At 51.7% G+C, this 14,038-nt stretch overlaps 1 protein-coding gene across 1 annotated transcript in view; it reads right to left on the reverse strand.

Annotated features, from left to right (window-relative positions):
* LOC144493935 (phosphofurin acidic cluster sorting protein 2-like) overlaps positions 1-14,038 on the reverse strand; it is a 410,987-nt gene that overhangs the window by 141,435 nt on the left and 255,514 nt on the right. The window contains exons 17-18 of the mRNA XM_078213510.1: positions 13,347-13,457; positions 8,778-8,880 (exon numbers count right to left, since the gene is read on the reverse strand). Coding sequence (XP_078069636.1) covers positions 8,778-8,880; positions 13,347-13,457 — 214 coding nt within the window. The remainder of the gene's footprint in view (positions 1-8,777; positions 8,881-13,346; positions 13,458-14,038) is intronic.

Below are 14,038 nucleotides of genomic sequence, written 5' to 3' on the forward strand. Positions count from 1 at the left end.
CAGGCCTCAGCAAGCCAGGTTTCACTGTAACTGATTTCACACCCGGTACTACTTACAAACCGGTGAAACAGAGGCTTCAATATATACACACCACGCATCAAAACAAAACCTCGAGATCACTGACTCCCCCAGTGAAACCCATCGCTCTGGATCACTAACTCTCCCAGTGAAACACATCTCTCTAGATCACTAACACTCCCGGTGAAACCCATCTCTCGAGATCACTAACTCCCGGTGAAACCCATCTCTCTAGATCACTAACTCTCCCGGTGAAACCCATCTCTCTAGATCAATAACCACCCCCAGTGGAACCCATCTCTCGAGATCACTAACTCTCCCAGTGAAACCCATCTCTCTAGATCACGAACTCCCCCGGTGAAATCCATCTCTTTAGATCACTAACTCTCCCAGTGAAACCTATTTCTCTAGATCACTAACTCTCCCAGTGAAACCCATGCCTGTAGATCACTAACTCTCCCAGGGAGGGTAGGGCAGCGGATGTTGTCTACATGGGCTTCAGTAAGGCCTTTGACAAAGTCCCTCATGGCAGACTGGTGCAGAAGGTGAAGTCGCATGAGATCAGAGTTAAGCTGGCATAGTGGATACAGAACTGGCTCAGTCAAAGAAGACAGAGGGTAGCAGTGGAAGGGTGCGTTTCTGAATGGAGGGCTGTGACAAGTGGCATTCCTCAGGGATCAGTGCTGGGACCTTTGCTGTTTGTAATATATATAAATGATTTGGAGGAAAATATAACTGGTTTGATTAGCAAGTTTGCGGACGACACAAAGGTTGGTGGATTGGTGGATAGCGATGAGGACCATCAGAGGATACAGCAGGATATAGATCAGTTGGAGACTTGGGCGGAGAGATGGCAGATGGAGTTTAATCCAGACAAACGTGAGGTAATGCATTTTGGAAGGTCTAATACAGATAGGAAATATACAGTAAATGGCAGAACCCTTAACAGTATTGATAGGCAAAGGGATCTGGGTGTACAGGTACACGGGTCACTGAAAGTGGCAATGCAGGTGGAGATGGTAGTCAAGAAGGCATACGGCATGCTTGCCTTCATCGGCTGGGGCATTGAGTTTAAAAATTGGCAAGTCATGTTGCAGCTTTATAGAACCTTAGTGAGGCCGCACTTGGAATATAGTGTTGAATTCTGGTCGCCACACTACCAGAAGGATGTGGAGGCTTTGGAGAGGGTACAGAAAAGATTTACCAGGATGTTGCCTGTTATGGAGGGCATTAGCTATGAGGAGAGGTTGGAGAAACCTGGTTTGTTCCCACTGGAACGACGGAGGTTGAGGGGAGACCTGATAGAAGTCTACAAGCTTATGAGAGGCATGGACAGAGTGGATAGTCAGAAGCTTTTTCCCAAGGTGGAAGAGTCAATTACTAGGGGGCATAGGTTTAAGGTGCGAGGGGCAAGGTTTAAAGGAGATGTACGAGGCAGATGTTTTACACAGAGAGTAGTGGGTGCAGGGGGAGGTAGTGGAAGCGGATACGGTAGTGACTTTTAAGGGGCGTCTTGACAAGTACATGAATAGGATGGGAATAGGGGGATATGGTTCCTGGAAGGGTCGGGCAGAATGGTCGGTGCAGGCTTGGAGGGCCGAAGAGCCTGTTCCTGTGCTGTAATTTTCTTTGTTCTTTGAAACCCATCTCTCTAGATCGCTAACTCCCAGTGAAACCCATCTCTCTGGATCACTAACTCTCCCAGTAAAACCCATCTCTCTGGATCACTGACTCCCATTGAAACCCATCTCTCTAGATCATTAACTCTCCCGGTGAAACACATCTCTCTCGATCACTAACTCTCCCAGTAAATCCCATCTCTCTGGAGCAGTAGCTCCCCCAGTGAAACCCATCTCTCCAGATCACTAACTCTCCCAGTGAAACCAATATCTCCAGATCACTAAATCTCCCTGTGAAGCCCATCTCTCCAGACCAATAGCTCTCCCAATCAAACCCATCTCTCCAGATCACTAACTCTCGGTGAAACCCATCTCTCGAGATCACTAACTCTCCCAGTGAAACCCAACTCCCAAGATCACTTACTCCCCAGGGAAACTCATCTCGCAAGATCACTAACTCCCCCAGTGAAACCCATCTCTCTAGATCACGAATTCCAGTGAAACCCATCTCTATAGATCACTAACTCCCCCAGTTAATCCAATCTCTCTCGATCATTAACTCTCCCAGTGAAACCCATCTCTCTAGATCACTAACTCCCCCGGTGAAATCCATCTCTTTAGATCACTAACTCTCCCAGTGAAACCTATTTCTCTAGATCACTAACTCTCCCGGTGAAACCTATCACTCCAGATCACTAACTCCCCCAGTGAAACCCATGCCTGTAGATCACTAACTCTCCCAGGGAGGGTAGGGCAGTGGATGTTGTCTCCATGGACTTCAGTAAGGCCTTTGACAAAGTCCCTCATGGCAGACTGATGCAGAAGGTGAAGTCGCATGGGATCAGAGTTAAGCTGGCATAGTGGGTACAAAACTGGCTCGGTCAAATAAGACAGAGGGTAGCAGTGGGAGGGTGCGTTTCTGAATGGAGGGCTGTGACAAGTGGTATTCCTCAGGAATCAGTGCTGGGACCTTTGCCGGTTGCAATACATATAAATAATTTGGAGTAAAATGTAATTGCTTTGATTAGTAGGTTTGCGGTCGACACAAAGGTTGGTGGATTTGCGGATAGCGATGAGGACCATCAGAGGATACGGCAGGATATAGATCAGTTGGAGACGTGGGCGGAGAGATGGCAGATGGAGTTTAATCCGGACAAATGTGAGGTAATGCATTTTGGAAGGTCTAATACAGATAGGAAGTATACAGTAAATGGCAGAACCCTTAAGAGTATTGATAGGCAAAGGGATCTGGGTGTACAGGTACACAGGTCACTGAAAGTGGCCATGCAGGTGGAGAAGGTAGTCAAGAAGGCATACGGCATGCTTGCCTTCATCGGCCGGGGCATTGAGTTTAAAAATTGGCAAGTCATGTTGCAGCGTTATAGAACCTTAGTTAGGCCGCACTTAGAATATAGTCTTCAATTCTGGTCGCCACACTACCAGAAGGATGTGGAGGCTTTGGAGAGGGTACAGAAAAGCATTACCAGGATGTTGCCTGGTATGGAGGGCATTGGCTATGAGGAGAGGTTGGAGAAACTTGTCGGATCTCTTAGTGGGAGAGCATCTTGGGGATAGCGATCATAACTCTATCTCCTTTATGCTTGCATTGGAAAAAGAGAGGATCAGGCAAGCTCGGAAAGCGTTTATATGGAGTAAGGGGAAATATAAAGACATAAGACAGCAAATTAGAGGAGTAAATTGGAAGGAGGTATTCTCGGGGAATTGTACTGAAGAGAGGTGGCAGTTTTTCAAGGAATGTCTGTCTAGAGTTCTACAGGACAACGTTCCGAGCAGACAGGGAGGAGTTGGTAGGTTAAAGGAACCGTGGTGCACGAAAGCTGTGCGGGACCTAGTCGAGAAGAAAAGGAAAGCGTACAAAAGGTTCAGAGAGCTTGGCGAAGATAGGGACCTAGATGAGTATATGGCTTGTAGGAAGGGACTAAAGAAGGAAATTAGGAGAGCCAGAAGGGGTCACGAGAAGGTCTTGGCAGGTAGGATTAAGGAAAACCCTAAGGCGTTCTATAAATATGTGAAGAGTAAAAGGATGAGACGTGAAGGAAGAGGGCCTATAAAAGGTGAAGGCGGGAAAATCAGTACGGAACCAGGAGAAGGACCTTGGTGGATGTACTGCGGGCTTGTGGTGGACTGAAAAGATTGAGTATGTGGACTTTAACAAAGAGGTTGTGCTGGAATCTTTGAATGGCATCAAGATAGATAAGTTGCCGGGTCCGGATGGGATGTACCCCAGGTTACTGTGGGAGGCGAGGGAAGAGATTGCAGAGCCTCTGGCGATGATCTTTGCGTCGTTGATGGAGACGGGGGAGGTGCCGGAGGATTGGAGGATTGCGGATGTGGTTCCTATTTTCAAGAAGGGGAATAGGGATAGCCCAGGAAATTACCGACCGGTGAGTCTAACCTCAGTGGTTTGTAAGCTGATGGAGAAGATCCTGAGGGACAAGATTTATGAGCATTTGGAGAGGTTTAGTATGCTCAAGAATACTCAGCATGGCTTTGTCAAAGGCAGATCGTGCCTTACGAGCCTGGTGGAGTTCTTCAAAAATGTGACTAAACACATTGACGAAGGGAAAGCGGTAGATGTGGTTTGTATGGATTTTAGCAAGGCGTTCGATAAGGTCCCCCATTCAAGGCTTCTAGAAAAAATGAGAGGGCATGGGATCCAAGGGGCTGCTGCCCTGTGGATCCAGAACTGGCTTGCCCAAAGGAGGCAGAGAGTGTGTATAGATGGGTCTTTTTCTAAATGGAGGTCGGTCACCAGTGGTGTGCCCCAGGGATCTATTCTGGGACCCTTGCTGTTTGTCATTTTCATAAATGACCTGGATGAGGAAGTGGAGGGATGGGTTGGTAAGTTTGCTGACGACACGTAGGTTGGTGGAGTTGTGGATAGTCTGGAGGGATGTCAGAAGTTACAGAGGGACATAGATAGGATGCAAGACTGGGCGGAGAAGTGGCAGAAGTACTTCAACCCAGATAAATGCATAGTGGTCCATTTTGGCAGGTCAAATGGGATGAAGGAGTACAATATAAAGGGAAAGACTCTTAGTACTGTAGAGGATCAGAAGGACCTTGGGGTCCGGGTCCATAGGACTCTAAAATCGGCCCCGCAGGTGGAGGAGGTGGTTAAGAAGGCGTATGGTGTGCTGGCCTTTATCAATCGAGGGATTGAGTTTACGAGTCCGGGGATAATGATGCAGCTATATAAGATCCTCGTCAGACCCCACTTGGAGTACTGTGCTCAGTTCTGGTCGCCTCATTACAGGAAGGATGTGGAAAAGATTGAAAGGGTGCAGAGGAGATTTACAAGGATGTTGCCTGGATTGAGTGGCATGCCTTATGAGGATAGGCTGAGGGAGCTCGGTCTTTTCTCCTTGGAGAGACGTAGGATGAGAGGAGACCTAATAGAGGTATATAAGATGTTGAGAGGCATAGATCGGGTGGACTCTCAGAGGCTTTTTCCCAGGGTGGAAATGGCTGCTACGAGAGGACACAGGTTTAAGGTGCTGGGGGGTAGGTACAGGGGAAATGTTAGGAGTAAGTTTTTCACACAGAGGGTGGTGGGCGAGTGGAATTGGCTGCCGTCAGTGGTGGTGGAGGCAAACTCAATAGGGTCTTTTAAGAGACTCCTGGATGGAGGGTTATAGGTAGGCCTAAAAGGTAGGGATATGTTCGGCACAACTTGTGGGGCCAAAGGGCCTGTTTTGTGCTGTAGTTTTTCTAGGTGTCTATGTTTCTAAACTCGGTTTGTTCTCACTGGAACAACGGAGGTTGAGGGGTGACCTGATAGAAGTCTACAAGATTATGAGGGGCATGGACTGAGTGGATAGTCAGAAGCGTTTTCCCAGGGTGGAAGAGTCAATTACTAGGGGGCAAAGGTTTAAGGTGTGAGGGGCAAGATTTAAAGGAGATGTACGAGGCAGATTTTTGACACAGAGGGTGGTGGGTGCCTGGAACTCGTTGCCGGGGGAGGAACTGGCAGCGGATACGGTAGTGACTTTTAAGGGCGTCTTGACAAGTACATGAATAGGATGGGAATAGAGGGATATGGTTCCCGGAAGGGTAGGGGGTTTTAGTTCAGTCGGGCAGCATGGTCGGTGCACTTGGAGGGCTGAAGTGCCTGTTCCTGTGCTGTAATTTTCTTTGTTCTTTGAAACCCATCTCTCTGGATCACTAATCTCCCCCTTGACTGGAATCCCAGCAATTTCCCAATAGACGTGTTACATTACAACTGCCCCCAAAGAATTCATTTGTTAATGGCCCAGATACCAAATATGTGGATTCAAGCCACATGAAACAGTTAGTTACTACTCTGATGAAGGGTCATCTAGACTCGAAACGTTGGCGCTTTTCTCTTCCCACAAACGCTGTCAGACTGACTTTCCAGTGCTTCCATTTTAGTTGCTGCTCTCTGTGTAGGACTGAGACATTCAGAGGACTCTCCAAGTAACTCACCATCCTGACTTGGAAATATATCATTGTACTTTCATTGTCGCTGGGTCAAAATCCTGGAACTCCCTCCCTAACAGCACTGTGGGTGGACCTACACCTCACTGCAGTGATTCAAGAGGCGGCTCACCACCACCTTCTCGAGGGGAATTAGGGATGGGCAATAAATGCTGGCCGAGACACCAACCCATAACAATAAAAACAGACTTATCCTACATATCGAGTGGTTGTATCAATGTTGAGAATAGCAAGAGTAGGTTTGGAGGAAGCTAAACTCTGGAGGGCTGTGGGAGCCAGTTTTGTTCCCAGGCTGATGGCGAAATCCCTGAATGATGAAGTATTCAGGAATACAGCCATCCCTCTTCCTGTGAACACAGGGAGAAAAAGAGGAGAGTGACTGGTCAGCGAGTGAAGGGAGCAGCAGTATCACAGAGCGAGCCACAAGGCTGACCAGTGACGCTAGCCCACCCTGGTGCACAGGGTAGAGTGGCTCATTATCATTCAGGAGCAACGCCTGAAACCAGTGGGCTTTTAGTTTCGGTATAATTATCGACATTATTTGATGCCTGTAAATGATTTTTAAGTGATCTCCTTCAGTGACAGATTGGGGAAGATATGAGAGGATAGTGTGGAAGACATTCGATTGAATGCGGATTTAAGACATTAGTACTTGAGGCTTCAGGTGTAATACAAACAGAAGAACAAAATCCGAAACAAAACCCTCCCTGTGACTGAGACACTCCCCGTGTGACTGAGTTGCTGGTCAGAATCAAATCTACTTCACTTAGTTGAAGAGCTATTGACTATTGCACTGTCAGAGGGTCAGTACTGAGGGAGTGCCGCACTGTCAGAGGGTCAGTACTGAGGGAGTGCCGCACTGTCAGAGGGTCAGTACTGAGGGAGTGCCGCACTGTCAGAGGGTCAGTACTGAGGGAGTGTTGCACTGTCAGAGGGTCAGTACTGAGGGAGTGCCGCACTGTCAGAGGGTCAGTACTGAGTGAGTGCTGCACTGTCAGAGGGTCAGTACTGAGGGAGTGCCGCACTGTCAGAGGGTCAGTACTGAGGGAGTGCCGCACTGTCAGAGGGTCAGTGCTGAGGGTGTGCCGCACTGTCAGAGGGTCAGTGCTGAGGGAGTGCCGCACTGTCAGAGGGTCAGTACTGAGGGAGTGCCGCACTGTCAGAGGGTCAGTGCTGAGGGAGTGCCGCACTGTCAGAGGGTCAGTACTGAGGGAGTGCCGCACTGTCAGAGGGTCAGTACTGAGGGAGTGCCGCACTGTCAGAGGGTCAGTACTGAGGGAGTGCCGCACTGTCAGAGGGTCAGTACTGAGGGAGTGCCGCACTGTCAGAGGGTCAGTACTGAGGGAGTGCCGCACTGTCAGAGGGTCAGTACTGAGGGAGTGCCGCACTGTCAGAGGGTCAGTACTGAGGGAGTGCCGCACTGTCAGAGGGTCAGTGCTGAGGGAGTGCCGCACTGTCAGAGGGTCAGTGCTGAGGGAGTGCCGCACTGTCAGAGGGTCAGTACTGAGGGAGTGCCGCACTGTCAGAGGGTCAGTGCTGAGGGAGTGCCGCACTGTCAGAGGGTCAGTACTGAGGGAGTGCCGCACTGTCAGAGGGTCAGTACTGAGGGAGTGCCGCATTGTCAGAGAGTCACTACTGAGGGACTGCCGCACTGTCAGAGGCTCCGTACTGAGGAGTGCCGCACTGTTAGAGGGTCAGTGCTGAGGGAGTGCCGCACTGTCAGAGGGTCAGTGCTGAGGGAGTGCTCTCTGTGGAAAGTCACAGGGAGAGTATCTCAGTCACAGGGAGGAAATTTGGCATGTCAGCTACGACTCTCACCAACTTTTACAGATGCCCCATAGAAAGCATTCTTTCTGGTTGTATCACAGCTTGGTATGGCTCCTGCTCTGCCCAAGACCGCAAGGAACTACAAAAGGTCGTGAATGAAGCCCAGTCCATCACACAAACCAGCCTCCCACCCATTGACTCTGTCTACACTTCCTGCTGCCTCGGAAAAGCAGCCAGCATAATTAGGGGCACCACGCACCCCGGACATTCTCTCTTCCACCTTCTTCCGTCGGGAAAAAGATACAGAAGTCTGAGGTCACGTCCCAGACTCAAGAACAGCTTCTTCCCTGCTGCTGTCAGACTTTTGAATGGACCTACCTTGCATTAAGTTGATCTTTCTCTACACCCTAGTTATGACTGTGACACTACATTCTGCACTCTCTCCTTTCCTTCTCTATGAACAGTATGCTTTGTCTGTATAGCGCGCAAGAAACAATACTTTTCACTGTATGTTAATACATGTGACAATAATAAATCAAATCAAATCAAAATATAGGATTGTGACAAGGACTTTGTCGAGTCTTTCAGAAAATAACTAATTTCTTCTGTGTAGGAAAGTCCCGAGGCACATGGAACCTGTACTTGCGAACTGCAATTCCTGAACGGAATGAAAGCAGTTACTTAAACAATTGAAAGGAAACCTGAAGCTTTGTTCTGCGTCTTGCTTGCACAAGCGGGTTTTGGGAGTGAAAACTGGAGGCTCGGTATTTACTGGCAGCTGGAGTGAGAAGAGAATGGGGCAGGTCTGGAGCAGCTTTGAGACAGATTCCACACGTACAGGTTATTGCAATCTGATCCCGGAGAGAGCAAACAGCATCAAATTCAGCCTCTCACCTCTTCTGTTTGTAAGTTAGCATGGCCTCCGAGATGGGCAGCTGATGGGACATGTTGGCTCCGGACACATACTGCAGCACCCGGCTGATAATGTCAAACGTTTCTGTCGGTGAGGAGAGTGACAAACATAAACATAAAAACTGACAGCAGCACAAAAGACAGACAGAGCATTCAGCAATGTACACTGTATCCTGTAACAATGCGGCACTCCCTCAGCACTGACCCTGTAACAGTGCGGCACTCCCTCAGCACTGACCCTGTAACAGTGCGGCACTCCCTCAGCACTGACCCTGGAACAGTGCGGCACTCCCTCAGTACTGACCCTGTAACAGTGCGGCACTCCCTCAGTACTGACCCTGTAACAGTGCGGCACTCCCTCAGTACTGACCCTCTGACAGTGCGTCACTCCCTCAGTACTGACCCTGTAACAGTGCGGCACTCCCTCAGCACTGACCCTCTGACAGTGCGGCACTCCCTCAGTACTGACCCTGTAACAGTGCGGCACTCCCTCAGTACTGACCCTCTGACAGTGCGGCACTCCCTCAGTACTGACCCTCTGACAGTGCGGCACTCCCTCAGCACTGACCCTGGAACAGTGCGGCACTCCCTCAGTACTGACCCTCTGACAGTGCGGCACTCCCTCAGTACTGACCCTCTGACAGTGCGGCACTCCCTCAGCACTGACCCTGTAACAGTGCGGCACTCCCTCAGTACTGACCCTGTAACAGTGCGGCACTCCCTCAGTACTGACCCTGTAACAGTGCGGCACTCCCTCAGTACTGACCCTCTGACAGTGCGGCACTCCCTCAGTACTGACCCTCTGACAGTGCGGCACTCCCTCAGCACTGACCCTGTAACAGTGCGGCACTCCCTCAGTACTGACCCTGTAACAGTGCGGCACTCCCTCAGCACTGACCCTGTAACAGTGCGGCACTCCCTCAGCACTGACCCTGGAACAGTGCGGCACTCCCTCAGCACTGACCCTGGAACAGTGCGGCACTCCCTCAGCACTGACCCTCTGACAGTGCGGCACTCCCTCAGCACTGACCCTCTGACACTGCGGCACTCCCTCAGCACTGACCCTGGAACAGTGCAGCACTATCTCAGTACTGACCCTCTGACAGTGCGGCACTCCCTCAGTACTGACCCTCTGACAGTGCGGCACTCCCTCAGTACTGACCCTGGAACAGTGCGACACTCCCTCAACACTGACCCTGGAACAGTGCGACACTCCCTCAACACTGACCCTCTGACAGTGCGGCACTCCCTCAGCACTGACCCTCTGACAGTGCGGCACTCCCTCAGCTCAGACCCTCTGACAGTGCGGCACTCCCTCAGCACTGACCCTCTGACAGTGCGGCACTCCCTCAGCACTGACCCTCTGACAGTGCGGCACTCCCTCAGCACTGACCCTCTGACAGTGCGGCACTCCCTCAGTACTGACCCTCTGACAGTGCGACACTCCCTCAGTACTGACCCTCTGACAGTGCAGCACTCCCTCAGCACTGACCCTCTGACAGTGCGACACTCCCTCAGTACTGACCCTCTGACAGTGCGGCACTCCCTCAACACTGACCCTCTGACAGTGCGGCACTCCCTCAGCACTGACCCTCTGACAGTGCGGCACTCCCTCAGCACTGACCCTCTGACAGTGCAGCACTCCCTCAGTACTGACCCTCTGACAGTGCGACACTCCCTCAGTACTGACCCTCTGACAGTGCGACACTCCCTCAGTACTGACCCTCTGACAGTGCAGCACTCCCTCAGCACTGACCCTCTGACAGTGCGGCACTCCCTCAGTACTGACCCTCTGACAGTGCGACACTCCCTCAGCACTGACCCTCTGACAGTGCAGCACTCCCTCAGTACTGACCCTCTGACAGTGCAACACTTCCTGAGCTCTGACCCTCTGACAGTGCGGCACTCCCTCAGCACTGACCCTCTGACAGTGCAACACTTCCTCAGCACTGACCCTCTGACAGTGCGGCACTCCCTCAGCACTGACCCTCTGACAGTGCAGCACTCCCTCAGCACTGACCCTCTGACAGTGCAGCACTCCCTCAGTACTGACCCTCTGACAGTGCAACACTTCCTGAGCACTGACCCTCTGACAGTGCAGCACTCCCTCAGCACTGACCCTCTGACAGTGCGGCACTCCCTCAGTACTGACCCTCTGACAGTGCGGCACTCCCTCAGTACTGACCCTCTGACAGTGCGGCACTCCCTCAGCACTGACCCTCTGACAGTGCGGCGCTCCCTCAGTACTGACCCTCTGACAGTGCGGCGCTCCCTCAGCACTGACCCTCTGACAGTGCAGCACTCCCTCAGCACTGACCCTCTGACAGTGCGGCACTCTCTCAGCACTGACCCTCTGACAGTGTGGCACTCCCTCAGCACTGACCCTCTGACAGTGCGGCACTCCCTCAGTACTGACCCTCTGACAGTGCAACACTTCCTCAGCACTGACCCTCTGACAGTGCAGCACTCCCTCAGCACTGACCCTCTGACAGTGCGGCACTCTCTCAGCACTGACCCTCTGACAGTGCGGCACTCCCTCAGCACTGACCCTCTGACAGTGCAACACTTCCTCAGCACTGACCCTCTGACAGTGCGGCACTCCCTCAGCACTGACCCTCTGACAATGCGGCGCTCCCTCAGCACTGACCCTCTGACAGTACGGCACTCCCTCAGTACTGACCCTCTAGCAGTGCGGCACTCCCTCAGCACTGACCCTCTGACAGTGCGGCACTCCCTCAGCACTGACGCTCTGACAGTGCGGCACTCTCTCAGCACTGACCCTCTGACAGTGTGGCACTCCCTCAGTACTGACCCTCTGACAGTGCAACACTCCCTCAGTACTGACCCTCTGGCAGTGCGGCACTCCCTCAGCACTGACCCTCTGACAGTGCGGCACTCCCTCAGCACTGACGCTCTGACAGTGCGGCACTCTCTCAGCACTGACCCTCTGACAGTGTGGCACTCCCTCAGTACTGACCCTCTGACAGTGCAACACTCCCTCAGTACTGACCCTCTGACAGTGCGGCCCTCCCTCAGTACTGACCCTCTGACAGTGCGGCACTCCCTCAGTACTGACGCTCTGACAGTGCGGCACTCTCTCAGCACTGACGCTCTGACAGTGCGGCACTCTCTCAGCACTGACGCTCTGACAGTGCGGCACTCTCTCAGCACTGACGCTCTGACAGTGCGGCACTCCCTCAGCACTGACGCTCTGACAGTGCGGCACTCTCTCAGCACTGACCCTCTGACAGTGTGGCACTCCCTCAGCACTGACCCTCTGACAGTGCGGCACTCCCTCAGTACTGACCCTCTGACAGTGCGGCACTCCCTCAGCACTGACCCTCTGACAGTGCGGCACTCCCTCAGCACTGACCCTCTGACAGTGCGGCATTCCCTCAGCACTGACCCTCTGACAGTGCAGCACTCCCTCAGTAGTGACCCTCTAGCAGTGCGGCACTCCCTCAGCACTGACCCTCTGACAGTGCGGCACTCCCTCAGCACTGACGCTCTGACAGTGCGGCACTCTCTCAGCACTGACCCTCTGACAGTGTGGCACTCCCTCAGTACTGACCCTCTGACAGTGCAACACTCCCTCAGTACTGACCCTCTGGCAGTGCGGCGCTCCCTCAGCACTGACCCTCTGACAGTGCGGCACTCCCTCAGCACTGACCCTCTGACAGTGCGGCACTCCCTCAGCACTGACCCTCTGACAGTGCGGCACTCCCTCAGTACTGACCCTCTGACAGTGCGGCACTCTCTCTGCACTGCAGTATCAGTTTGGCACTTGTCTTGATGAAGTCACCAAGTCACAGAGGGTTCCAGCACGGAAACAGGCCCTTCGGTCCAACTTGTCCATGCTGCCCTTTTTTTTAAACCCCGAAGCTAATCCCAATTGCCCGCATTTGGCCCATATTCCTCCATACCCATCATACCCATTTAACTATCTAAATGCTTTTTAAAAGATAAAATTGTACCCGCCTCTACTACTATCTCTGGCAGCTTGTTCCAGACACTCACCACCCTCTGTGAGAAAAAATTGCCCTTCTGGACACTTTTGTATCTCTCCCCTCTCACCTTAAACCTATGCCCTCTAGTTTTGGAGTCCCCTACCTTTGGGAAAAGCGATTGACTATCTAGCTGATCTGTGCCCCTCATTATTTTATAGACCTCTATAAGATCACCCCTCAGCCTCCTACGCTCCAGAGAAAAAAGTCCCGGTCTATCCAGCCTCTCCTTATAACTCAAACCATCAAGTCCCGGTAGCATCCTACTAAATCTTTTCTGCACTCTTTCTAGTTTAATAATATCCTTTCTATAATAGGGTATCTGAGGTCTGCTTGAAGGCCCTGCTGACTGACTGGTAAGAGTGAGCCCAGTGCACATCATCGCCCGGACTGGGCAACTGGGCACACACCGGCTGTCTGCGCCAGGCTGTTTACAACCTGAAGGTCCACAACTGAGAGAAGCTCGTGGCAATGGCATACTGCGGTGTCCTGGAGTGCACACGGCTACCCTCCCCCTCTCTTATCGCTGTTGCTCTCTGCTGCTTACCTGCTGTTGGGGGTTCTGTCCTGCTGAAGAGGTCCCACCACGCAGAGTCCATGAAGGAGCTGTTGTACTTGTTGTCAACGGATGCCAAATACTTGGCGAGAGGATGGGAGCCTGAGGGGGACAGAACTGAGAATGACGGATTGTCTCAGGGGCTGGTCAGTGTAACAACTCTGTAAAGACAAGCGGCAATTCTCTGTGTTCATTCTGATTGTAAAACAATGGGGAGAATATCTCTGCCATCCCTCTGCTCCACAGTACAGGAACTGGGCCAACTGAGGAGAACCAGGTCGATTCTGGCAGAGTTCTGGAATCGGTGGCTCCGGGGATAATGTTGTAAAATGCAGCTGAGCTTCTGTCCCGTTATAGAATGGTTGCACAGGTTTGAGCCCCTCAATGGGACACTGGGAACTGGGAATTAGAAATAATAGGGTTGCTGTAGTGGGAGGCTTTGATTTTCCTCATATTGACTTGAAATCCCTTCGGGCTAGGGGTCCAGATGGTGAGGAATTTGTTAAGTGTGTCCAGGAAGACTTTTTGGAACAATATATAGATAGTCCGATGAGAGAGAGGGGGCTATACTGGATCTAGTACTAGGGAATGAGCCCGGCCAGGTCATCAAAGTTGCAGTGAGAGAACATGTGGCAAACATTGACCACAATTCCGTAAGCTTACGGATACTCATGGAAAAGGAC

This window comes from Mustelus asterias, chromosome 5 (genome assembly GCF_964213995.1).
Source record: "Mustelus asterias chromosome 5, sMusAst1.hap1.1, whole genome shotgun sequence".
NCBI lineage: Eukaryota > Metazoa > Chordata > Chondrichthyes > Carcharhiniformes > Triakidae > Mustelus > Mustelus asterias.